Source organism: Pelophylax lessonae (genome assembly GCF_965119305.1).
Source record: "Pelophylax lessonae genome assembly, chromosome: 3".
In the NCBI taxonomy this organism is placed as follows: Eukaryota; Metazoa; Chordata; class Amphibia; order Anura; family Ranidae; genus Pelophylax; species Pelophylax lessonae.
Window position 1 is genome coordinate 111538710 of NC_138770.1, and position 24447 is coordinate 111563156.

The window sequence follows — 24447 nt, forward strand, 5'->3', positions numbered from 1 at the left end:
TACGGATGAGGTGACACTGATGAGGCACTAACATGCAGCACTGATAGGTGGCACTGATGAGGTGTGGACTGTGTCAGTAATCTTTTTTTTTTTTTTTTTTTTTACAATTTTAATTTTCTACAATTTATGTAGATGTATTATAATTTAATATATATATATATATATATTTTTTTTTGGGGGGGGGGGGGTTGAATGGTGTAGTGGTCTTTTAATTCTATTTTTACAATTTAACATTTAGATATTTATTTATTAAAATTCTTCTTTTTTTTTTTTTTTGTTATCAGCTCTGTTGGGTGTGGCTTTGTTAAGATATCAGGGGTCTAAACAGACCCCTGACATCTCCCTTTTGAGACAAGGAAAGGGATTAGGGACACAGATTCCCCAGTCCCTTTCTCTGCAGCCTTCACTGCACTGAAGATAAATTAACAGAAGACAGAGGTTCATTCATAAACTGACTCTGTGTATTCAAAGAAGGAAGGGGCCGCTAAATGACATATACACCAGCTCCTTCCTCCGCTCTCCATCCTGACAGATCTGGAACGAGGGAGGGACCGGAGGAGGATCTGGAGAGCTGGAGGAGCACACGGGGAATCAGGGGAGCCAGAGAAGGACACGGGGAGCCAGAGGAGAACACGGGGAATCAGGGGAGCCAGAGGAGGACATGGAGAGCCAGAGGAGGACACGGGGAGCCAGAGGAGGACACGGGGAGCCAGAGGAGGACACGGGGAGCCAGAGGAGGACACGGAGAGCCAGAGGACGACACGGAGAGCCAGAGGACGACACGGAGAGCCAGAGGAGGACACGGAGAGCCAGAGGAGGACACGGAGAGCCAGAGGAGGACACGGAGAGCCAGAGGAGGACACAAGGGACAGTTGGGGGTTGATGGGTGCGGTGGTGGGGGCAGTTATAAGCACCAATCTCTCTGTATAGCTTTCAGTAAAGCAGCTGACAGCCGTGGGAGGGGGAGGAGGAGAAGCGGCTGTCAGCTGCTTTACTGAAAGCCACATAGGGAGACAGGTGCTTCTAACTCCCCCCTACTGCCAAGTGCAAATGTTCAGTATCTGTATCAGTGCAACCCTAGTTACACCCCTCTTCATTTTTTTTCTGCCATTGGTTGGGAGATTTCCCTTCACTTCCTGTCCCATAACCAAAACAGGAAGTGAGAGGAAATTCCTCCAAAGTTAGTTTGTCAGTGATTGTCCCGATTGGAAAATTACCCCTTTATTCTTGTTCTAAGGACAACCCAAAATGAGGGGACTTTCACTCACAGTGATAATGGCAAAACAGGGCAAACAGAAGGGGTGAATCTTCCTAACGGAGATACGTACAGCAATAAAAGCCTGCCAGGTGTTCTGATCCCTCCCCACTCTATCCAAAACTAAAAAAAAATTATTTAGTTATACTTAAAGTTATAAAAGAAAGTTTATCCCAGGAGGTTATGATAAGGGGGGAATAAAAGGAACCAAAAGCTCCATTAAACTAGTGCATAGCACACCAGAGCCACCAGAGAGCAGAAAGTATTCACAGGTCTCTATCCATCACATATCAAAAAAGAAAGAAGGAAATTATTCCTTAGTTTAGGATAGTGGGCAGAGCCATGCTAAATCATTCTTTTTTACCTCAATGGTTAACTGTATGTTCAGAAGCAATTGTGTATATGCGATAGTCAAACACTTTTTGCCAAAAGCTATTGTAATCCTTCTATAGTACCTTCTAATTAAATGCATCCACTTACCTGTGTTCAACTGCTGCAACTATAAAGCCTTGCGATGCCAACCCGATACAGATAGCTGAATACAACGTTCTGTAAAGATAAATCAATTTTAGCAATTTTAATTAGTACAGACACTTTTTTTTTACAGAGAGAACAAAAATAATGTAATACAGTGAATGTATAGTGTTACTAAATTTTTTAAAATGTCGATGCCTGAAAGATTAAATAGGAAAAAATGTTTTCAAAACAGCAGCACATTTCCTCTTTACCCCTCATTTGATGTAGTTGAGGTTACCTGAAAGCTCCAAGCCCATGAGAGAATATGACCAGGGGGTATCTTTCTCCTGGTTTGAATGGTGCGTTCAGCTTTGCCGGACATGTCACAGAACCTGCATGTAGAAGACAAAGTAAATCAATGCCATGTGGTCATAAAAAAATTGGCCATTATTGGGGGTTATTCAAAAAAAGAGTGCAAAATATTAAACACTAAATGTAAAAAGTGCATCGAGCAATAGCAACCAATCATAATGCAGTCAAACTAATACAGGATGAATTCTCCCTCTCTCTGGTTACTATGTCTTGCACTTGGCATCTTGCGTGTTGCATTGTTTTATTGAATAAACTTGTTTGTGCCAACTTCATTCACGTTCATAGCTCACACTACTGTTAAAAGTAAAATTTTGCTTTTGTAGAAAAAAATAATCATATAGAATCATATAGCATACTGTATATATGTGTATGCTGCAAAAGCCTATTATGAATTATAAAACAACAATTACCTCTTCATTAAAATGTGAAGCCAGATAGGAGCTTTAAAACTGCCAAAAAAAACCTTAAAAATCATGTTTTTATGCAATCATGGTTGTCATGCTCTTTTTGTGTAAGGAGCTTGTATAATTGGTGTGCTGTTTTTCCTGAAGTTCACATAGAACTAGGGGTAAAATGTCAGCCATCCCCAATGTCCTTCATTTATTCAAAGATCCACTCATCTTTGGTCCGATACTGGTTAAGAAACCTAAACTTGTAAGAGCTTAACCTGTGAGTGTAGAAAGCAGTCCCTTCTACTTAGCCCTTCCTTTTAAGAACTCACTGTCTCTGATTCAGTATCTACCAACCAGAAGCAGGTAAAAGTTTGCAAAGCTGTTTGCTTCCAACGTACAGCATATCTAACTTAGTAAGTATTCATTTATTTTATGCCCAACAAAATTAGAGTTTTACTTTAAATGCAACATTAAGTTGTCCCTATGGATGCATGCACCAAAATTGGGTTGTCCCTATGCATGCATGCACCAAAATTGGGGTAAGTAAAACATTTGCATTATTTTTCTAATTAGCAGGTAACACTTTTCTATTTTAAGCATACTGTATATTTAGCTGCTTGTCTGACACAGCCTTTAAGGTATATATTTTTTTCTTTATTATATTGATACGGAAGTAATACCATTTGAGAGATTTCTCTTCACTCTGTCATTTAAACACATTTCTCCACAGTGCCTGTAGCTACAGAAGTCAGTGAGGGTTTATTTTAAAGCTCTTTTACTGTTTAAGAATATTTAAAACACTTCAATGTCCGTGGTCTAGGGTCCATCTGTACTTTAAATCCCAGTCGGATTATTCTTTTGTCATCTGTGTCCCACTAGAAGAAAGATCCCTTCTCCTTCTGTCTGATAGACACAAGTAAAAAAGAAATCTCTCTAAAAAGGCGAGGAAAACTCTCTCCAAAGCTGGAAATAATGAGATTTTTGACTTACCGTAAAATCCATTTCTCTGATGGTAATTGATGGACACAGCTTCAGATCTTCATAACCGTTGGGTTATACTGCCCCCTACAGGAGTAGGACACTAGGCAGAAAAAAAAAAAAGTCTGGCTACGCTCATGGGCAGTCCCAGGGGGTATGCTCCCTTTCTCTGCTATAGGCGCTCAGTTTAGGTACAAGCAGTGTCAGAAGAATTACAACTCCGCAGAGGGGTGGGTGCTGTGTCCGTCAATGAACATCAGAGAAATGGATTTTACAGTAAGTCAAAAATCCAATTTTCTCTTTCGTTCATTGAAGGACACAGCTTCAGATCTTCATAACCGTTGAGACATCCTAAAGCAGTGTTAAACAAGAGGGATGGGAACAGCGAAAAAATTCCCAAAGCTAAACTTCAACCAACCAGGCAACAGGAGCTCAACCAAAACAACTAGAGCCCACCTGAAAAACAAAACAATACACCCTCGAAGAGGACCAGGTCCTCTCAAAAGGCAGGCTGCAAACTTTGCGGCCAAAAGAAGCACCTGCACATGCCAACACATCCACTTTATAAAACTTTGTGAAAGTGTGCACCGACGACCAAGTGGCCACCTTGCAAACCTGCATCACTGACGCCTGATGACGAGAAGCCCAGGAGGCACTAAGCGCCCGAGTAGAGTGCGCCTTAACAGGGAAAGGAGGAACCTGACCCTTGATGGAATAGGCCTGAATCACTGTCTTTCTGGTCCATCTGGAAATGGTTGCAGAAGAAGCAGACAACCCTTTACGAGGCCCATCCATGAGCACAAAGAGTCTGACTTCCTGAAAGACTCCGTAGCTGCCAGGTACACCCTATTTGCCCAGACCACATCCAAGGCATGCAAGGCAATTTCCTTCAGATGTTTAGGCCTGGGACACAGGGAAGGCAACACATGTCTTCATTCAAATTAAAATCAGAGACAACCTTTGGAAGGAAAGACGGACAGGGGCGAAGAACCACCTTATCTCTGTGAATCATCAGGTAAGGTGAACGACCGGATAACGCTGCCAGTTCCAACACCCTGCACGCAGAGATGATAGCAACCAAAAAGCCCGCCTTCTGGGACAGCATAAGCAGGGGAATCTCCCAAAGATTCTTAAAGGGAGGCTTCTGGAGAACCAAAAGCACCAAACTGAGGTTCCAAGGTGGCACGGGAGCCCGCACTGGAGGAACCAAATGTCGGACACCCTGAAGAAAGGTACGCACCAGGGAGTGTGTGGCCAAAGGCCATTGGAAGAAGACCACCAAAGGCGACACCTGGCCCTTGATGGTACTCAAGGCCAATTTCTGTTAAACCCCCGTTAAAGGAAGGTCAAGATCAGAGCCTCCGAGAAAGAGCAAGGATGAACCCAAAGAGACTCACACCACGCAATGTACTTCTCCAACTTACAATGGTAGATCCTCCTAGAAGTAGATTTCCTAGCTTTTAACAGTGTAGGAATCACCGACTCAGATAAACCTCTATCCTTCAGCACCTGGCATTCAACAGCCAAGCTGTTAAAGCCAGCAACTGTAAAGCAAGATGGAAGATAGGTCCTTGGGACAGCAGATCCTCCCTGAGAGGAAGCTTCCAAGGAATGTTGGCGACCAGCCGCACCAGATGGACATACCAAGCCCGGTGAGGCCAGTTCTTAGCCACTAAGATGACTGGAATCCCTTCTGCCTCAATCCTGCATAGAAGTCTTGGCAGAAGCTTGAGAGGAGGTAAGGCGTAAATTAGATGATACTGACCCCTGAGGGCCATCAGCGCGTCTGTGGTGCCCGCCAGAGGATCCCTTGAGCGAGCCACAAACCTCTGCACCTGTTGAACTGACATGCCAACAGATCCACCTCGGGGTGCCCCACTGGAGACACAACTGATGAAACCCCTCCGGATGAAGGAACCACTCCCCTTGGTCCAACGCCTGCTGACTGAGATATTCTGCCTCACAGTTTCCCACCCCGGGAATGTGTACAGCGGAGAGGGCTGGAAAGAACCGTTCTGCCCACCTTAAAATGCCAGCTACCTCCAGAGCCGCCAAGACACATCTTGTACCCCCTTGGTGATTGACATAAGCCACGGTCGTGACATTGTCCGATTTAATGAGCACTAGACAACCCTTAAGACGATCCGTCCAATGGTCCAGACACAGTCTGATCGCTCTGAGTTCCAAGACATTGATTGGTAGCCTGGACTCTTCCAGCGTCCACTGAGCAGAATGCTTGCGGAGGACGCCTCCCCAGCTTGACAGGCTGGCATCCGTGGTGGCCACTGTTCAAAACAAGGGGGAGGAAGAATTTGCCCAGCAAAGTACCGGAGAATGAAACCACCATATCAGGGACTCCTTCATTCCCCGACTCCGCTGGATCTGATTGTCCAGAGACTGCAGAGTCTTGTCCCATTTGGTCAGAATCTCCCTTTGCAGGGACCTCGTATGAAACTGTGCAAAGAGAACTGTTTTGAAGGTAGACACCATCAGGCCCAGCACCCGCATGCAAGTCAGGGCCATCTGTTGGACAGCAGGAGACGAATTGCAGCCTGAAATTTCTGGAGTTTGCCCAGAGGAAGGAGCACTCTGGCTAAGGCAGAGTCCAGAGTCAGGCCTAGATAGTCTAGCTTTGTGGATGGAACCAGGGCAGATTTATAAAAATCCAGAATCCAGTCGAACTCCCGCAGAGAGTTTGTATTGCGAACTCCGGGTTTTCCACCAGAGCAGACGGAGACTCCACTCGCAGAAGGAGATTGTCCAAGTAGCCCCGTTGGCATAGCAAAGCTAGAACCGGGGCTAACACTTTTGTGAAGACCTGAGGAGCAGAGGCGAGACCAAAGGGTAACGGCACAAACTGATAATGCACCTCTCCCATGGCAAAGCAGAGGAAGTGCTGGTGACTGGCACATATTGGTATGTGAAGGTAAGCATCCTTGATGTCAATAGAGGCAAGGAAATCCCCCTAACGCAGGGATGCCACTACCTTGCGAATGGACTCTACTCTTCTGAACTTCTGCACCCGCACAAAGCAGTTCAGCACCTTGAGATCCAGGATTTGACGCACTTTGTCTTCCTTCCTGGGAACTGTAAACAGGTTTGAGTAAAAACACTTAAAAACGTTCCGAAGTCAGAACCGGGACAATAACCCCTTGATGTAACAGGTTTTGTACTGCCCCAAACAGACCCTGTAAGCAGTCCGGGGACAGTTGGAAGGAAAGAACCTTGCTGGGGGACAGTAGCGAAACTCGATCTTGTAGCCGGACCGAATTACTTTGTGGACCCGTTTGTCTTGCACCAGGGAAGTCCACGGGACTGGAAACCAGCGAAGACGTCCCCCCCCACCCCCGATACGGGTGAGGGCGCACCTTAATGCTGAAAGAGCCTTTTCCGCGTGCTTGCCAGACCAGGTTTCGTTTGGAACCTCCAGAGGAGGCCCTGAAAGGCTTTGAGCCCTTGTCAGTCAAACAAACAATTCAGCCAAGCACTAGGTGTTTGTGCCTCCTTTTTTCTTTTCTTTTATGCCCTTGTCAGTCAACCCTAAGGGACAAAAAAAATTTCTCATGAGCCAAAAAGGAAAGCCCACATCTACGACGAGGTTCCTTGCCCTTAGTAGCCTGTGGAAGAAAGGAACTTTTACTCCCCTGTGAGACCTTTTATGATGTCATTCAGGGTAGCTCCAAACAGGCAATCTCCTTGAAAGGGACAGCATTTGAGCCAAAAGACACGCCGAAGGACTACTTCCAAAACAGAGAACCGAGCCACTAGGGGAGCTGCATCCAAAGAGGCATCACAGATAAATTTCAGCCCCTGGACCAGCTGGTCCGCCAGCTCAGAAAAGGCAAGGGGGAGCTGTTCTCCTTCCAGGTCACGGTGTGAAAGCTTAGCCCACTCGGTCAGAGTTTGGGAACCAGCCAGAGTGTATATATTTCGGGCCACAGTCTCCGCCTTCCTGTCAGCCAAATTCTTAAAGGCCGGGGACTCTTCAACCGCAATCATGGTTGCCTTGTTCAATCTGGAAACCGGAGGGTCCACCACCGGTGGAACAGTCCACTTCATAAGAAGGGACTCCTCATCGGGGTAACACCTATTAAAGTGCTTAGGGACCCCTCGGGGACGCTTTGGTCATCCCCACTCTTTAGCAACAATTCTGTCAAAATAGGCGGGGAAAGGAAACACCTTTGCCGCTTTGGATGGCTTGTGAGTGCCAAAGAGAACCTGCGCCTCCGTCGCAGCTGCAGCTGCATCCTCCATCTTCAAGGTCTCACGCACAGATACAATCAGTGCTTCCACCAGTACCCTTTCATGTGTGGTTGCAGACGTGGAGGAATCATCCTCACTGTCAGAGGATTCCGGGCGCGTGGACGCAGACCCAGCAGGGTGACCCACGTCCCCGGCAGCTGAATCAGATTCAGGATCGGATGAGGCAGTGGAAGGCAGGGGGTGCTTTTTGCTAGCCCGTTGGCCGAAGACCACCTCCACCCATTACACAAAGGACTCCAGAACCAAAGTCATTGCATCGAAGGATGGTTGAGACCCAGAGGGCCCCGCAGTCTCAGAGAGGGGATCAGGTATGCTCCAAAGACTCAATGAGTCACCAGGGGGACACCACAAAAAGTATAAAACACTGCAAGGGACAACCCCCACCACCCTGGCAACACCCTCCAGTTGAAAGGCACCAGCACCAAGCGATCGATTGTCTGATCAACGGCGGCACACCCCCCCAGGCCCCCATTGCCAGCACAGCGCCCTGCCCCCACCCCAGGAGGTGGACCAGACCACCCAAGCAGCCCCAACATATGTGGAGGGGGGTAGGATGGGGGACAGATGACAAGGGGGGGGAGTGCCTATAGCAGAGTGGAAGAGTACACTCCCTGGGACTGCCCATGGGCGTAGCCAGACTTTTTTTCTGCCTAGTGTCCTACTCCCGTAGGGGGCAGTATAACCCAACGGTTATGAAGATCTGAAGCTGTGTCCATCAATGAACAAAAGAGAAACATTGTTAGTTTTTATTATTCAGCTCATGGGCTGAATGAAAAAAAAAACTAACAGGCTCCACTATCCACACAAATAAGGTGAAGGAAGGAATCCCCCTGCAAGGATACTGTATTCTGACAGGGGCTCACGCTGCTGTCAGAATACACTGATAGAGATACATTTTCCAACTTTTCAGTTTGACAGAGGTAAATCTAATGACCAACTTTTGTCTAACAAGGACAGCCAAACATTGATTAAAATCAGCCTGTCCCTGCTGAACCAGGCACATTTTGATCATTGTATAGGTAGCTTTAGCTTTTAGTTTTAATCAGAACAAAGGTCTCATTGATTTATTCTTTATTTCCCTTTTAGTAACAACTCAAAATTTTGGATTTGCCCTCAATTTCAATCCTGGTATTATTGCTAATGATGACAAATACAGAGGGTGAATCTCCCCAGCAGGAAAACATCCAACAATAAACACCCAACAGGGATTCTAACTCTTCCATACTCCTAAAACTAAACACAATTTTTGGCTTAAGAAACTCTTTAACAGATTTCCTGTGTATTGATGTTATTAACGGTTAAACCTTACCAAAGTAAACTATAAAAAAAAAAAAAAAAAAAGCGCAAACCTTTTGCAATACCGTCAATCAAATTATTCAAAAAATCCGTCAATGGGGTTTTTTTTTTTTTTTGAAGCAGGTGATTAGAGCCAGAGGCAGAACATGGAACCCTGAGCCCACCAGTTGTGTGACAAGGCGAATATTCGCTACTGTTACACTGATTCTCCTCCCGAAAGGAGAAGCGCTCTTATTGGCCAAGGAGGAGGAGGGAGGGAGGAGACGCATGGCAGGAGAAGCAGCATGGGAAGCCCAACGGACCTACCTACCAGCCGCCACTTTCTCCAGGGATGGCTCACCTGCAGCGGCTCACCCATCCAGTACTCCCCGGCATGGACAGGGGAGGGAGGAGGAGGGAACATCGAAGTCATCCCGGATTAGGACATCTGCCTCCCAAGGTAAGGAGGCCACCCATCTCCCATGAGGGGGGTTGATTGTTCCCTGCATTCATGTCCGTCTCCCAAATAAGGGGGGGGGGGGGGTTGTGTCGAACTATTGAGCACCAACCGCCACTGGATTTTACATTAGATAAGGTGCTTGTTTTTTTGTGTTATCGTTTGGTTCAGAGATTTACAATTCTGGACAGAGCTGTAAGACCTTGGATATCATTTTTTTTTTTTTTTGGTGCCGAAACCCGGGAACCAACCAGGGAGGACCTTGGATATAATTTTATAGTATGTATTGTTATGAGAACATTCTTTGTATGAAATTTCGGATGAAAGTACTATCAAGATTGTATCCTTTCATCACCTGACAGTTTTTACACACTTACCAAAGTAATAGCTAAAAATGTAATCGGTTAGTGTCTTATTCAGCTTCAGAGTGACTGCGAGTCCTGAGTAATACTCTTTGCGGGGAATCCATACAGCCTCTTCATATTCATCGCTATCCACACAAGGGTAGAACAGGCGAAGAAAACTGCCCTGCACAGAAGAAAATCACTCATCAGTATAATACTATATATAACTATAAGGGGAGAGCACAGATAATGCTGGCCAACAGAAAAAAAAACAGACCTGCAAACACACAAAAAAACACTTTACAATATGTTCAGATTCTGGCCTAAGCGGAATTATTATGGGCGTGCAAGCATTCCCGTTTTAAAAGTGGAGTAGGAAGAAATGGGGAGGAACATTCAGAAAGAAGAAAATAGGGAGGAAAATGCATTAGGCCCTATCAGTTATTTATCTCAGGGAAGGCAGTAATGATTGGGAAAGGTTTTCCAACCTGACCAATCTGATACATTATATTTTTAAAATTATTGGAAAGCCTGCCTTTACACACACATGAACTTTAATGGCATCCCAGTCTTAGTCCGTAGGATTCATTATTGAGTTGGCCCATCCTTTGCAGCTATAACAGCTTCAACTCTTCTGGGAAGACTGTCCACAAGGTTTAGGAGTGTGTCTATGGGAATGTTGGGCCATTCTTCAAGAAGTGCATTTGTGAGGTCAGGCACTGATGCTGGAGAGAAGGTCTGGCTCCCAGTCTCCGCTCTAATTCATCCCAAAGGTGTTCTATCAGGTTGAGGTCAGGACTCTGTGCAGGCCAGTCAAGTTCCTCCACTCCCTGTCTTTATGGACCTTGCTTTGTGCACTGGTCCAAATAATTTGGTGGAGGGGAGATTCCCTTTGTGTGGGGGTGTTTTTCAGGGGTTGGGCTTGGCCTCTTAGTTCCAGTAAAGAGAACTTATAAGGCACCAGCATACCAAGACATTTTGGACAATTTCATGCTCCCAACTTTGTGGGAACAGTTTGGGGATGACCCCTTCCTGTTCCAACATGACTGCACACCAGTGCACAAAGCAAGGTCCATAATAACAATGATGAGTGAGTTTGGGGTGGAGGAACTTGACTGGTCTGCACAGAGTCCCAACCTCAACCAAATAGAACACTATTGGGATTAATTAGAGAGGAGACTGCAAGCAAAGCCTTCTCATCCAACATCAGTGCCTGACCTCACAAATGTATTTCTGGAAGAATGGTCAAAAATTCCCATAGACACATTCGTAAACCTTATGGACAGCCTTCCCAGCAGAGTTGAAGCTGTTATAGCTGCAAAGGGTGGGCCAACTCAATATTGAACCCTACCGACTAAGACTGGGATGCCATTAAAGTTCATGTACATGTAAAGGCAGATGTCCCAATACTTTTGACAATATAATGCATTCTGGGCTGTCGCAGGCTGCCCTATAGATTGAAAGCAGTTTCTAAACTCAAAAGCAATTGCAGCTTACCAATTCTTAGATGTGATGGCTGCATTAGTTTTATTCTTTTTTTTCTTTTTAGTCTTTTGTTCCTTTATTTTCACCTGGTGATCCAACCAGTATGTGTTATTTTTCAACAGAACAAGCTGTCCTGCAGATGTAGCATTTACAGGTATGAGACAAACCATTTGCCACTGACAGGGGTGCTTACGATAATCAGCTTTTATGTAAAAAAAGTTGCTGTAACTTCTTGTGTAACTGCACTGTGAGCTAGAGTTTGGCATCCATTTGTTACACGCTCCCCTCCCCCCAGACTTTCAATGCTGCTGTCCAATGCTGCCCCCTGTGTTTCCTCATCCAGAGTGGAGGCACTCTAATACAGGAGGTGTGTTACTGGCCGGATCACCAGGTGAAAGCAGAGGGATAAAAAAACAAATGCAGCCACAACATTTATGGATTAGTAATCTGCGATATATTACATTTTTGGTTTTTGATTTAATACCGCTTTAAATGTTGTAGTTTGACTAGTCACTAATGTCTACAGGCACCATAACAGATTATATGGTGGACTGTGTTGTCAGAAATTCCTGGTGTTTTGTTGCATACCTCAATAAATATCCTCCCATTCAGAACTAGTAACCAGTACTTCATGCAGCTGCTAGGTCTGAAACCCAGATCTCTGACAGCTCAGGTGCCCACTAATGTTTGGGAACCAAATAGAGTAGTTCCTGATCCTGTGATCACCATGCCGGGTATGACTAGTAATCACATGCAGGCTGGAGGCTTTAATGACAAAAAGCCTTCAGCCAGCTGATGGCACTACAGCTGGAAACTGGCAGTGTGCAGCCGTGAAATCGGTTTAACCACTTGCCACCCAAGCCAATTCTGACGCTTCTCTCCTACAAGTAAAAATCATAATATATGTGCTAGAAAAATACTCAGAACCCCCAAATTTTATATATGTTTTTTTAACAGCTACCCTAGGGAATAAAATTATGGTTGTTGCAACTTTTTATCTTGCACGGTATTTGCGCAGCAGTTTTTTTAAACACGTGTTTTTTGGGGAAAAAAAAAAAAATCATTAAGGCTGCATTCACATGTCAGCTTATAATCGCGGGCAGAACCGCCGCGGTTCCGCCCGCGATTCGGAGATTTATTGCAAATCGCGGGACGCCTAGCGTTGCCCGTTGATTTGCAATAGCCCCCCAAACGCCGAGCGATGTTGCCGCGATTTACGCCCGCCGAATCGCGGCAACATCGCGCAAACAAAATCGCGGGACGCAATATGCTCCAAAAAAGTACAAGAGCTTCTTTGGAGTGTATTGCGTCCCGCGATTTTGTTTGCGCGATGTTGCCGCGATTCGGCGGGCGTAAATCGCGGCAACATCGCTCGGCGTTTGGGGGGCTATTGCAAATCAACGGGCAACGCTAGGCGTCCCGCGATTTGCAATAAATCTCCGAATCGCGGGCGGAACCGCGGCGGTTCTGCCCGCGATTATAAGCTGACATGTGAATGCAGTCTAAAAAAAGTTAGCCTGATTTTTTTGCATAATGTAAAAGATGATGTTAAGGCAGGTAAACAGATACCTGACATGTCATGCACATACTCATGGAATGGTGCTAAGCCTCAGTACCTAAAACTCCCCATAGGCAACACTTTAAAATGTTTTACAGGTTACCTGTTTAGTGTAACAGACATAGAATTATGGCTAGAATTATTGCTCTCGCTCTGACGTTCAAAGTGATCCCTCACATGTGTGGTTTGAGCGCGGGGACAAGGATGATTTAAATTTAATTTTTTTTTTTATTGTTTATTTTACTTTTATTTTTCTATTTTGACACTTTCCTTGTACATTTTATTTTCGTTTTGATCACTTTTATTCCTATTACAAGGAATGAAAACATCCCTTGTAATAAGAATAGGACATGACAGGTCCTCTTTACAGTGAGATCTGGGGTCTAAGTCTCCAGATCCCGTCCTCTAGGCTGGAAGGCCTGAGGTTAAAAAAAAAAAAAAATGTGATCTCGGCTTTCCAGCCGTGGCAACATCGCGCCCGGCTTCGAAAGGTCATAGAGACTTGCTGGGGACCATCTGGTCCGCAGTATTCTCTATAGTGAACTTCCAGTACCGGCAGATTCCTTCTCCGGCTCACTGATTGCATGGGCGAGCCGGTAGAAGCACTGGAGCGGTGGGGGGGGGGGGTGTCCCCTTCTGCCAACTGTGAAAACAATCAAGCGACTGAACAGCCGCTATGATTGTTTTTATGATGCAGGGAATTGCCTGCTGTAAAAGATATCCGAATAATGCCTGTAACTGCAGATACCCCTACTCAAAGTCTGCAAAGTCATGATGTTGTGCAGGCGGGAAGTGGTTAATACTGTAATTGTGGGACACACTTACGGTATTAAAAAAATTTTTTAGCATTGTCAGCTTAAAATGAAAAAACGGAATTTTTGTAAAATCTTACCTGTAAAATTCCTTTCTCTGAGTCCTCCGACAGTCGCCGCCTCTTCATATTCGTCACATATGGGGTATTAGACTTTGCTCCGAAGGAGTAGCTAGGCAACAGAATATGTTAACAATAAAGCTTTTAACATATCCCACCCTCAAGGGGTGGTCCCCTCAGTCAATACCCTCCTACTTCCTGCAACCATATCTCAGTTTTTGTGGAATAGCAGTAGAGTATACAATCAAACCCCAAAAGAGGGGCGGGGGCGGCGACTGTCGGAGGACTCAGAGAAAGGAATTTTACAGGTAAGATTTTACAAAAATTCCGTTTTCTCTTACGTCCTCCGACAGTCGCCGCCTCTTCATATTCGTCACATATGGGGACGTCCCAAAGCAGTGCAAACATGAGGGGTGGGAAACGCATCCGCGCCGAAAGTCAACGCAGTCTCCGCATCAAAGAAGGAACCTTACCAAAGGAAGGAAACCAGCTGGGCAACAGCAAAAAACAAGTGCTCAACAGGAGCAACAACCCAGGAAAAGACAAAAAACCAGGGGATACAAAACTTATCCCAACAGCCAGGAGTCCCCAACAAGGGACCCTAGGGAACAGCCGCACTAAGAACCTTGCGGCCAAAGGAAGCATCCGCCGATGCCTGAACATCTACTTTGTAGAATTTTGTGAAAGTGTGCACGGCCGACCAAGTCGCCGCCTTACACACCTGGGCTACAGAAGCCCCATGACGACAGGCCCAAGACGTACTCAGAGATCTAGTAGAGTGCGCCTTCACAGGCACAGGGGGAACCTTCCCCTGCAAAGCATAGGCCTGTTCAATGGTCTGCCTGATCCATTTGGCGATGGTAGAGGCCGAAGCCGCCATGCCCTTCCGAGGACCCTCTGGAAGAACAAACAAGGAGTCCGTCTTTCGAAAAGACTCAGTCGATTTAAGGTAAACCCTTATCGCCCGAACAACATCCAGAGAGTGCAATCTCACCTCCTTTGGATGTTTAGGCTTCGTGCACAACGAAGGCAAGACAATATCCTCATTAAGATGGAATTCCGAAACTCGTTTCGGAAGAAAAGAAGGATTAGGTCGCAAGACCACCTTATCCAAATGAATAACCAGGTACGGAGACTTGCAGGACAAAGCCGCCAGCTCCGACACTCTGCGAGCCGAAGTGATCGCCACCAAAAAGGCGACCTTTTTGGACAACATAGACAACGAGATCTCCCTGATCTGTTCAAAAGGAGCACGTTGTAACACAGATAGAACGAGATTTAAGTCCCAAGGGGGCAGAGGATCCCGCCTCGGGGGAACCAGATGCCGCACACCCTGAACAAAGGTGCCAACCAATGGGTTGGAAGCCACGGGACGTTGAAACAGAACGGCCAGAGCAGACACCTGACCCTTTATCGTAGCCAGCGCCAAACGCTGATCAACACCCGTTTGAAGGAAAGACAGCACACGGGACACCGAGTACGTGCGGGGTGAAAACCCCCTGGACTCACACCAGGCAAAATAGGCCTTCCAAGTACGGTAATAAACCTTCCCCGAGGAAGACTTCCTCGCGTTGATTAAAGTATGAACGACCTCCAGAGAGAGACCCCTCTCCTTCAGGACCTCGGTCTCAACAGCCAGGCCGTCAAAGCCAGCGACTGTAAAGCAGGATGGTATATCGGTCCTTGAGACAGTAGATCGTCTCGAAGAGGCAGACGCCAAGGGGCGTCGACCGCCAGATTCACGAGGTCTGCGTACCAGGACCGGCGAGGCCAGTCCGGTGCCACAAGAATCACCGTGTTGCGTTCCGAGTGTAACCTGCGAAGGAACCTGGACAGCAACTGAATCGGTGAAAACGCGTACATCAGCCTGTACTGATGCCACGGGGCCACTAACGCGTCCGACGCGTCTGCCCGAGGGTCGCGCGTCCTTGCCACGAACCTCTTCACCTTGTTGTTGAGGCGAGACGCGAACAGGTCCACATCTGGAAGACCCCACTTCGCGCACAACATCTGGAAGACAGCCGGATGGAGAGACCATTCCCCCTGATCCAGGGTCTGGCGACTCAGATAGTCCGCCTGCCAGTTCTCCACTCCCGGAATGTGAACCGCCGTTATCGCCGGGACATGAGTCTCGGCCCAAGACAGAATGTCGGCCACTTCTCGAGCCGCTCGGGCACTCCTGGTGCCCCCTTGGTGGTTGATGTAGGCCACCGCCATGGCATTGTCCGTCTGCACCCGAACCGGGCAACCCTGCAGCCGGTCCGTCCAGCGATGAAGACAGAGACTTATCGCACGCAATTCCAGAATGTTGATCGGAAGGGAAGACTCCCCCTTCGACCAAGTCCCCTGAGCGGACAGAACGCCCAGAACTCCACCCCAGCCCGACAGGCTGGCATCCGTGGTGATTACCGTCCACGAGATCGGACGAAACGACTTGCCCCCGGACACCAACGGGGACTGGAGCCACCACAGAAGGTTTTCCCTGGTGCGAAGACTCAACGAGATTTGAAGATCCAGAGATTGAGGTCGCCCGTCCCACCTGGACAGGATCTCCGCTTGGAGACCCCGCGTGTGAAACTGTGCGAAAGGAATCGCCTCGAAGGCCGAGACCATCAATCCCAGACATCTCATACACGTCCGCAGAGACGAGTTCGGAACGTCCCTGAGGGACCTGACTTCCTCCCGGAGAGTCCTGAGTTTGTCTTCCGGCAGGAAGACCTTCGCCTGCACCGAGTCCAGTATCATTCCCAGATAGGGGAGACGAACCGACGGACTCAGTGTCGACTTTGGAAAATTTATCGTCCAACCAAACTCCTGCAGAGTTTGCATCGTGACAGACAGGTCCTCCTCCAGACCCTGGCTGGTCGCAGACCGAACCAGAATGTCGTCCAGATACCCCAGGACAGAAACGCCCTGGGCCCTCAATAATGCCAGAACCGGTGCAAGCACCTTGGTGAAGACCCGCGGAGCCGAGGCGAGACCAAAGGGCAACGCCACGAACTGGTAGTGATCCTCCGCAATGGCAAATCGAAGGTACCTCTGATGACCCTCGAATATGGGGATGTGAAGGTACGCATCCTTCAAATCGATGGAGGCCATGAATTCCCCCGGAACCAGGGCAGCCACCACCGACCGCAGGGATTCCATGCGGAACTTGCGAACCCGCACAGAGCGGTTCAGAGCCTTCAAGTCCAGAATCGGACGAACCTTGCCCTCCTTTCTGGGCACGGTGAACAGATTGGAATAAAACCCCCGAAACCTGTCCCGATGAGGCACCGGAACCACCACTCCCTGAGCCCTCAGGTCCCGCACCGCCAGGTGCAGGTCCCGCAAGCGCTCTGGAGACAGTTGAAGATTTGAGGGAAAAAATCTGCTCTCCGGCCGAGAGAGAAACTCGATCTTGTAACCAGATCGAACGATTTCCAGAACCCATCTGTCCCGCACACGGGCCAACCAGGGCTGAAGAAAACCGAGCAAGCGTCCCCCCACCCCAAAACTGGGTGAGGGCGCCCCTTCAGGCCGAACTGTTATGGGCTGCAGGTCCGGATTGGCCGGACTTCTGTTTACCAGACCAGGGCTTCTTCTGAGAGCCTTGACCTTTGAACGGTTTGCCCTTGTAGTGCGGCCGAAAGGCACGAAAGGACCCCTGAGGGGGCCGAAAATTAGCATGCTTCTTCCCAGAAGCCCCCTTAGCCTTGGGGAAATGGGGCAAGAGAGTGCTCTTACCCCCGGTGATCCCCTTAATCAACACATCCAGGGACTCCCCAAAAAGGCGAGACCCATCATAAGGCAGATTGGCTAAGGTCTTACGTGAAGATTGGTCCACCGACCAACATTTTAACCAAACCAGGCGGCGAGACAACACCGCCACGCTGTGCACACGTGCAGCCAACGGTATCAGGTCCAGGTCCGCAACACACAGATACATGACACCCTGGTGGATCTGATCCACCATATCCAGGGTCGCCGGCGAGGCCGAGTCGGCCACTAGGACGCGCCTAAGCATCTGCGTCCAACTTGCGATCGCCTGGGCCGCCATGAGAGAAGCAAACAGAGCCTTAAGCATAGAACCCGTAACAGAATAAGTATGACGGGCAAGAGACTCCAGTCTCCTATCCGTGGCATCACGGAAAACAGGGGAACCCTCTGCAGGAATCGCAGTGGCTTTGTTCAAAACCGCAATTGCATGATCCACTGGTGGAGGCACACACCACCTTTCATCAGTGGCAGGCGAAAAAGGATAACGCAGCTTGAATTTACTTGGTACCGCAAAAGGTTTGCGCAGATTGCGCCATTGATCCTTAACAGCGCGCTGAAAATCAGCATTGCAGGGAAAAACCTGCGGCGTCCTGCGTTTCCTCTGTGTCCCATAAGCCGCCAAGGCAGCGGGGGGACACACTTCGTCCTGCAAACGCAGCGTTTGCTTAATGGAAGCAATCAACTCATCCATGATTGCAAGCTCTTCAGGCGAGCCAGGGGGAGAATTATCAACCCCCTCAACTTCAGCCTCCACCTCAGACCCCACTAGATCAAGAGAGGAGCGGGACCCCGATAAGGAGGCCCCTGCCAGAACAGCCCCATCACCTTCACCCTCAGAATCAGAGGAAAGAGCAACTCTGGGCCTTTTAGTAGATTGAGCAGCCACCAGCATTTGCACCTGAGCAGCAAGGCCAGCCACGATAGTGGCTAAATCCCCCCCTGGGGGGGAAACAGCGGTCCCCTGGCTTTCCACCAATACTGTAGGAAATTTGCCCTCCTGAGAATCCATTGCCCCTGAAATGCCAGACAACCAAGGGTTAACTGCCCCTTTTAAGCAAGCGCGGCAAGCGCAGCCCACCGCACCACACTCAAGCACAATGAGACCCCCACAGGGAATATGCAAACTGAACACAGGCAATGGATAGCAAGAACAGAAGGATAAAACCTGAGGAGACCCTCGCCGCTGCTGCTGCCTCGATCGGTGTTCCTGGAAAGAGGAAGTGATGCTGCCAGGGCGCTCTATGTAAGCCTATGGAGGCTACAAGAAAATGGCCGCCATGCATGTAAACCATGCGGCCGGAGCGGGTGTAGGCAAAATGGCGTTGTTTGGCGCCGAAACCGCCGCTCCACAGTGCATTAAAACACACATTACATTCCAATATCAGAATACATGTCAGATCGCCGCAGCGATCGCTGTATATGCCCAAACATGCCAAAAAAAACATGCCCCACAGCACACAGCTTCTCACACTGACCAGTCTGACACACACAGTGTCATACAGCTCCCCCCCCCCCCCCCTGCAGCCCACAGCATGCAGCCGAGAGATAGGGAGACAAGCAGTGGGAATAGAGGCAGGTTACACAGTCCCAGACTGACACCCCCCCAGACAGACAGGTCCCCACATAAATACACTTACCTCACATGGCGTGGGGGACCCGCACAGGCGAACAAGCCGCTGCACATGAGGCAGGGAGAGTCGCAATTCAAGACGCACAAAATGGGGGTTAAGAAACCGCACAGCGTCCAGTGAGGTAGCCACCTCACCAATCATCCCTGCACCGAACAGGGATGGGTCGTTCACTATGCCAGGAGCGTTACCTGGTTGAACGCTCGATGGCAGACTGGGAAGCCACTGACCCACGACCTGCGACCAGGGGGATCAGCCCGAGACCCAGTCCGCATGATCCTCTTCATCCGAAGAACTAACTAACGCTGACAAAATAACAGCTAAATAAAAGGTAGAGAGAAAAACTCAAACAAAATATTAAAAAGAAGAAAGAGTCTGGGACAGAAAGTCCCAGCACAGAGAGAGCCAGCCACTCCTGACAAGCTAGACATTAAAACTGAGATATGGTTGCAGGAAGTAGGAGGGTATTGACTGAGGGGACCACCCCTTGAGGGTGGGATATGTTAAAAGCTTTATTGTTAACATATTCTGTTGCCTAGCTACTCCTTCGGAGCAAAGTCTAATACCCCATATGTGACGAATATGAAGAGGCGGCGACTGTCGGAGGACGTAAGAGAAACATGGGTTTTTATTTGAAAAGGAAAAAAAAAAAAAAAAATCAGCGTACCAAAATGTATATTGTTTTAGGTAAACAAAATTTGTCAATTAATTAGGTAATTTTCAAAGTAACATTTAATTGTTATGGTTATCTCAAAGATGAAGGTAAAGTGGTTTTAAAGTCTAAGCATTTTTTACCCTAATATGGGTTGACTGGCAACTTTTGGCCCAGGAGGCAAGTACAACCCAGAGGTCCATGGTGCCGCGGCTTGGCGCCCCTCCCGCTCTTCCTCTTCCCTGCTTCCTCCCGTCTCCCATCCCAGGCTGAAGCTCCGCTCCAGGTACTCTCTGCTCACTGGGCAGGTCAGGCTGGACAGCCTTCGGCCAGCCTCCGTACACCATCAAGACCAGGGGGGAGGGGGGGTAGAGGGGGCCTGCGCTCTGTCCTCGTCCTCATCCTGCACTTGGTAGGACACTGGCGGGGACTTTTTATTCCTCTTCCCCAGGAGGCCTTTAGGCATGTCTGCGGCGAAAGCGATGCAGTCTTTTTTACGGAGCATCAGAGCGGTCCCGCCCCTGGTCTGTCTCCCCCCTCTCCTCATCCCTAGACACTTACTTGACTCCACCACCGATCCAGTGCTCTCTTCCTCTTCTCACAGAGGACTCTAAGCAGCGGGAGCTATAGGCTCCTGCTGCAGTCAGTCAAATTCTGTTAGGTGGGTCGTGCCCGAGCCAGGCTGTGTTTGTCTACAGACACAAACAGCCTGGCTTGGGAGCATGCCTGCACAGATGCCATCTCAGCAACCAGCTTGCTGTGGGGGCACTTGGAAGAAGGAGTGGTGAGCGGGGACTCCAGAACAGGAGGTAAGGCACATCACTTTGCAATACCAATAAACAGAGCATGAAGGTATAACTTTATTTTAATGTAAAAAAAAAAAAAGTACCTTTACAATCACTTTAAAATTAATCTTTTGGCCAAATGTAAAAAATAAATAAAATATATATAATACCTCTGCATTGCATTTCTATATACTTATCCATTTGTAAAGTTTGAAAGTACAGAAAAACACCTGTTTGTACTTCTTCTACACTGAAATCCCAGGCAGGGCCATCTTTAACGCGGAGCAAAAGGGGCAGCTGCCCCGGGCCCAGCCACGGTTGTGGGGCCCGAAGCAGCAGCCCCTTGAGCAAGCGCCAGGGGTGGAACTACTAGAAGGGCATTAGGAGGGGCACAGCCGATGAAGGGTGTTGAGCCGCGTGCAGCACAAATCCGCATACCGCAGGGATTTGAGTGCAGAGGAGAGGGCGGGCACCACAGCTCGCTGCATCACTCCCTCTGCTCTTCTAAACACGCTCGCCATCCCCACCTACACTGGCCGCTCCCATTGGGGACATGCCCTCCTACTCGGGGTACTCTCTTTTTCATGCAGAGCATGGTGAGGTGATGTAACGGATGAGATGTCACTGGTCCCTGGTATGTGGAGACGAGTGCTGCACCTATCAGCCAAGGAGCGGGATGGATCAGAGAAAGGGGAAGGTAGAGGATTTACTCCAGGTAGACAGCTTAATACACATAAGTGATTTGTATTCCTTATGTGTATGCATGGTACACTGTCTGTGGGTGTTCTGTCAGGCCAGGTCTCCTCACCTCACCCTGCAAACTCCAGGACTGGTGGGGGCCAGTCCATTTTGTGTGGCGTAAATCCTGATGTATTCTTGTGATAGTGGAGGCAAGCATCAATGGCTGGAGCACCAAATGCAATGTCCTAGCAACATGATGAAGGGGGGAGGGGGGCAAGAAAATGTTTGCCCAGGGTTCAATTAATATATTAAAGATGGCCCTGATCTCATGCAGTGTTATCATCCCTACCCAGTTCACTTCTACTAGACCACAGAACACCATCTCCACTCATCTTCATACCATAAAGGCCCGTACACACGTACCGATCGTCGGCATACAAACGTCGGTGGACGAAGGATCTGCCGATTGTACGCGTGTTAGTATGGTGCCTCCGACAGATGTCTGCGCACAATCCGCGGACAAAAGTCTTTCTTGCAAACATGAAAATATTTGTATGCCGACACCAGAACGGACGATTGTTCGCCTGTCAGTACACAATTCGGCCGACAGACCGCAGATTTGCAAGACTGGGCATGCTCAGAAAATAGAAAACACAGGGAAAGTTAACCATTACATGACATCACTTCTGCAGTCGGCGGACAAAATTCTTGTGCTGTCCTTGTGCTGTCTTTGCACTTTTCAGCAGACACCGACATCCCGGGGAGAAAAGAGGAACATTTGTATGCCGACCATCGGTACGTGTGTACGGGGCTTTAGAGTGGATATGTAGTGCAGAGGAGAACTCTGGCAACACTGCTAAGGATTTCAGAGCAGAAGAGGCAGCATTGTCAACTCATTACAGAAATTTAGGAGCTTACAATAAAAAGCGCTGGGAAAGTACTTTTTATTGTTCGCAACTGTAATTTTGCTTATTTATATGGTCCACTATTTTTTACAGATCTTCTCTAAATTAGTGATCTACCGATATCGGCTTTTCGTTGCCGGCCGATATTTTTGTACATTTACATAGTTACATAGTTACATAGTAGGTGAGGTTGAATAAAGACAATAGTCCATCCAGTTCAACCTGTGTAGGTGTGTGTGACTGTAATCATCTAACATAGCCCTCAATCTCCTGATCCTTGAGATGTAAGTCTAAGAGTCTTTTGAAAGTCACCATACTACCCGCAGAAACCACCTCTTGTGGTAGACAATTCCACAATCTTGTAGCCCTAACAGTAAAGAACCCCCCACGTTGCCTGAGGTTAAAACGCTTCTCCTCTAATCGCATTGTATGTCCTCGAGTCCTCATGCAATTCCTTCGAATGAACAGCTTTTCTTCTAAGCTGAGATCCCCATTAAGATATTTATAAATTGCTATCATGTCCCCTCTCAGACGTCTTTTCTCCAGGGAAAATAAATCGAGCGATTGCAGCCGCTCTTCATAGGTAAGGTCCTCCAACCCCCTAATCAGTTTAGTTGCCCTTCTCTGGACTTTCTCCAGCTCCAACACATCCCTCCTGAGGACTGGCGACCAGAACTGGACAGAATACTCCAGATGCGGTCGGACCAGAGTTTTATAAAGTGGAAGGATTATAGTCTTATCTCTGGAATACATCCCTTTATGCATGCTAATATTCTGTTGGCTTTGGAAGCTGCCGCTTGGCATTGCATGCTGTTGCCTAATCTATCATCAACTAAGACTCCCAGATCCTTCTCCATTTTTGATTCCCCCAAGGGTTCCCCTCCAAACGTGTATTGTGTTTTTATGTTTTTGGTCCCCAAGTGCAAAACCTTACACTTCTCCACATTAAACCTCATTTGCCATGTCGTTGCCCACTCGGTAATTTTGTCCAGGTCATTCTGTAGGATATCTGCTTCATGCTGTGCAGTTATTGCCCTGGCCAATTTTGTGTCATCTGCAAAAACTGATAACGAACTACTGATCCCGTCCTCAATGCTGTTTATGAATAAATTGAACAAGGTTGGTCCCAGGACTGAGCCCTGGGGCACCCCGCTTACTACCTCAGACCAGTCTGAGTATGCGCTGTTTATTACTACCCTTTGGACACGGCCTTTTAGCCAATTCCGTATCCAAGAGCAAACCCTGCTGTCGATACCTGCAGACTTTATTTTATAAATTAAGCGCTTGTGGGGAACTGTATCAAACGCCTTAGCGAAATCCAAGTACACCACATCCACTGGTCTCCCCCTATCTAGCTCACAGCTTACCTCCTCGTAGAATGCTAAGAGATTGGTTTGACAAGATCGCCCATTTGTAAACCCGTGCTGGTTACTACTGATGATGTTTTTGTCTTTAGCATACTCTACGATATAGTCCCTTATCATCCCCTCCAAAAGTTTACATATTATTGATGTCAGACTGACAGGCCTATAATTTCCCGGGATATGTCTCTGGCCCTTTTTGAATATCGGAATCACGTTAGCCTTCCTCCAATCCCCTGGTACATCTCCTGTCCTAATACTGTCAGCAAAGATCAGGAACAGTGGTCTAGATATAACCATACTGAGTTCCTTGAGCACTCTCGGATGTACGCCATCCGGGCCTGGTGATTTGTTTGTGTTAAGTTTATCCAGTCTTTCCCTGATTTCCCCCTCTGTTAGCCATAGTGGCAAGTCCTGTGTATTACTACTAACCATACAGTCATGGTCAGTGTACCCTTCCTTTTCCTGCGTAAAGACTGACGAGAAAAAAGAATTCAGCACGGTTGCTTTTTCAGTGTCCTCTGTAACCATCCTCCCATCATCGCTAATTATGTGTGCAATATGCTCTGCCCTAGTTTTTTTGCTGTTGATATATTTAAAGAATTTCTTTGGGTTTTTTTTACTATCCTCCGCTATTTGTCTCTCAAAGTTGATTTTAGCCATCTTGATTTCGTGTTTACACTTCTTATTTTCCTCCTTGTATTGCTGGAAGGCCGATACGGTGCCCTCTGATTTATATTTCTTGAAGGCCAATTTTTTTCCCCTAATAAGTTTTTTAACGCTACGGTTTAGCCAGCCAGGTTTGGCTTTGTCTCTTCTAAATTTATTCCCCATAGGAATGCACTGCAAGATGCCTTTAAAAAAGTTTTTTTTTTTCTTGACATGTACTCTTGTGGAGGGATCTGTGGGTCTAAAAGACCCCAAACCCCCTCCTCTGCACTTAAAAGCATTTAAAAACGCCAAGTTTGGC

At 47.7% G+C, this 24447-nt stretch overlaps 1 protein-coding gene across 3 annotated transcripts in view; it reads right to left on the bottom strand.

Annotated features, from left to right (window-relative positions):
- PLA2G7 (phospholipase A2 group VII) overlaps positions 1–24447 on the bottom strand; it is a 115137-nt gene that overhangs the window by 19239 nt on the left and 71451 nt on the right. For all 3 annotated transcript variants that reach the window (XM_082249201.1, XM_082249202.1, XM_082249200.1), the window contains exons 3-5: positions 9826–9976; positions 2010–2103; positions 1736–1804 (exon numbers count right to left, since the gene is read on the bottom strand). In XM_082249201.1, the coding sequence (XP_082105327.1) occupies positions 1736–1804; positions 2010–2103; positions 9826–9976 (314 nt within the window). The remainder of the gene's footprint in view (positions 1–1735; positions 1805–2009; positions 2104–9825; positions 9977–24447) is intronic.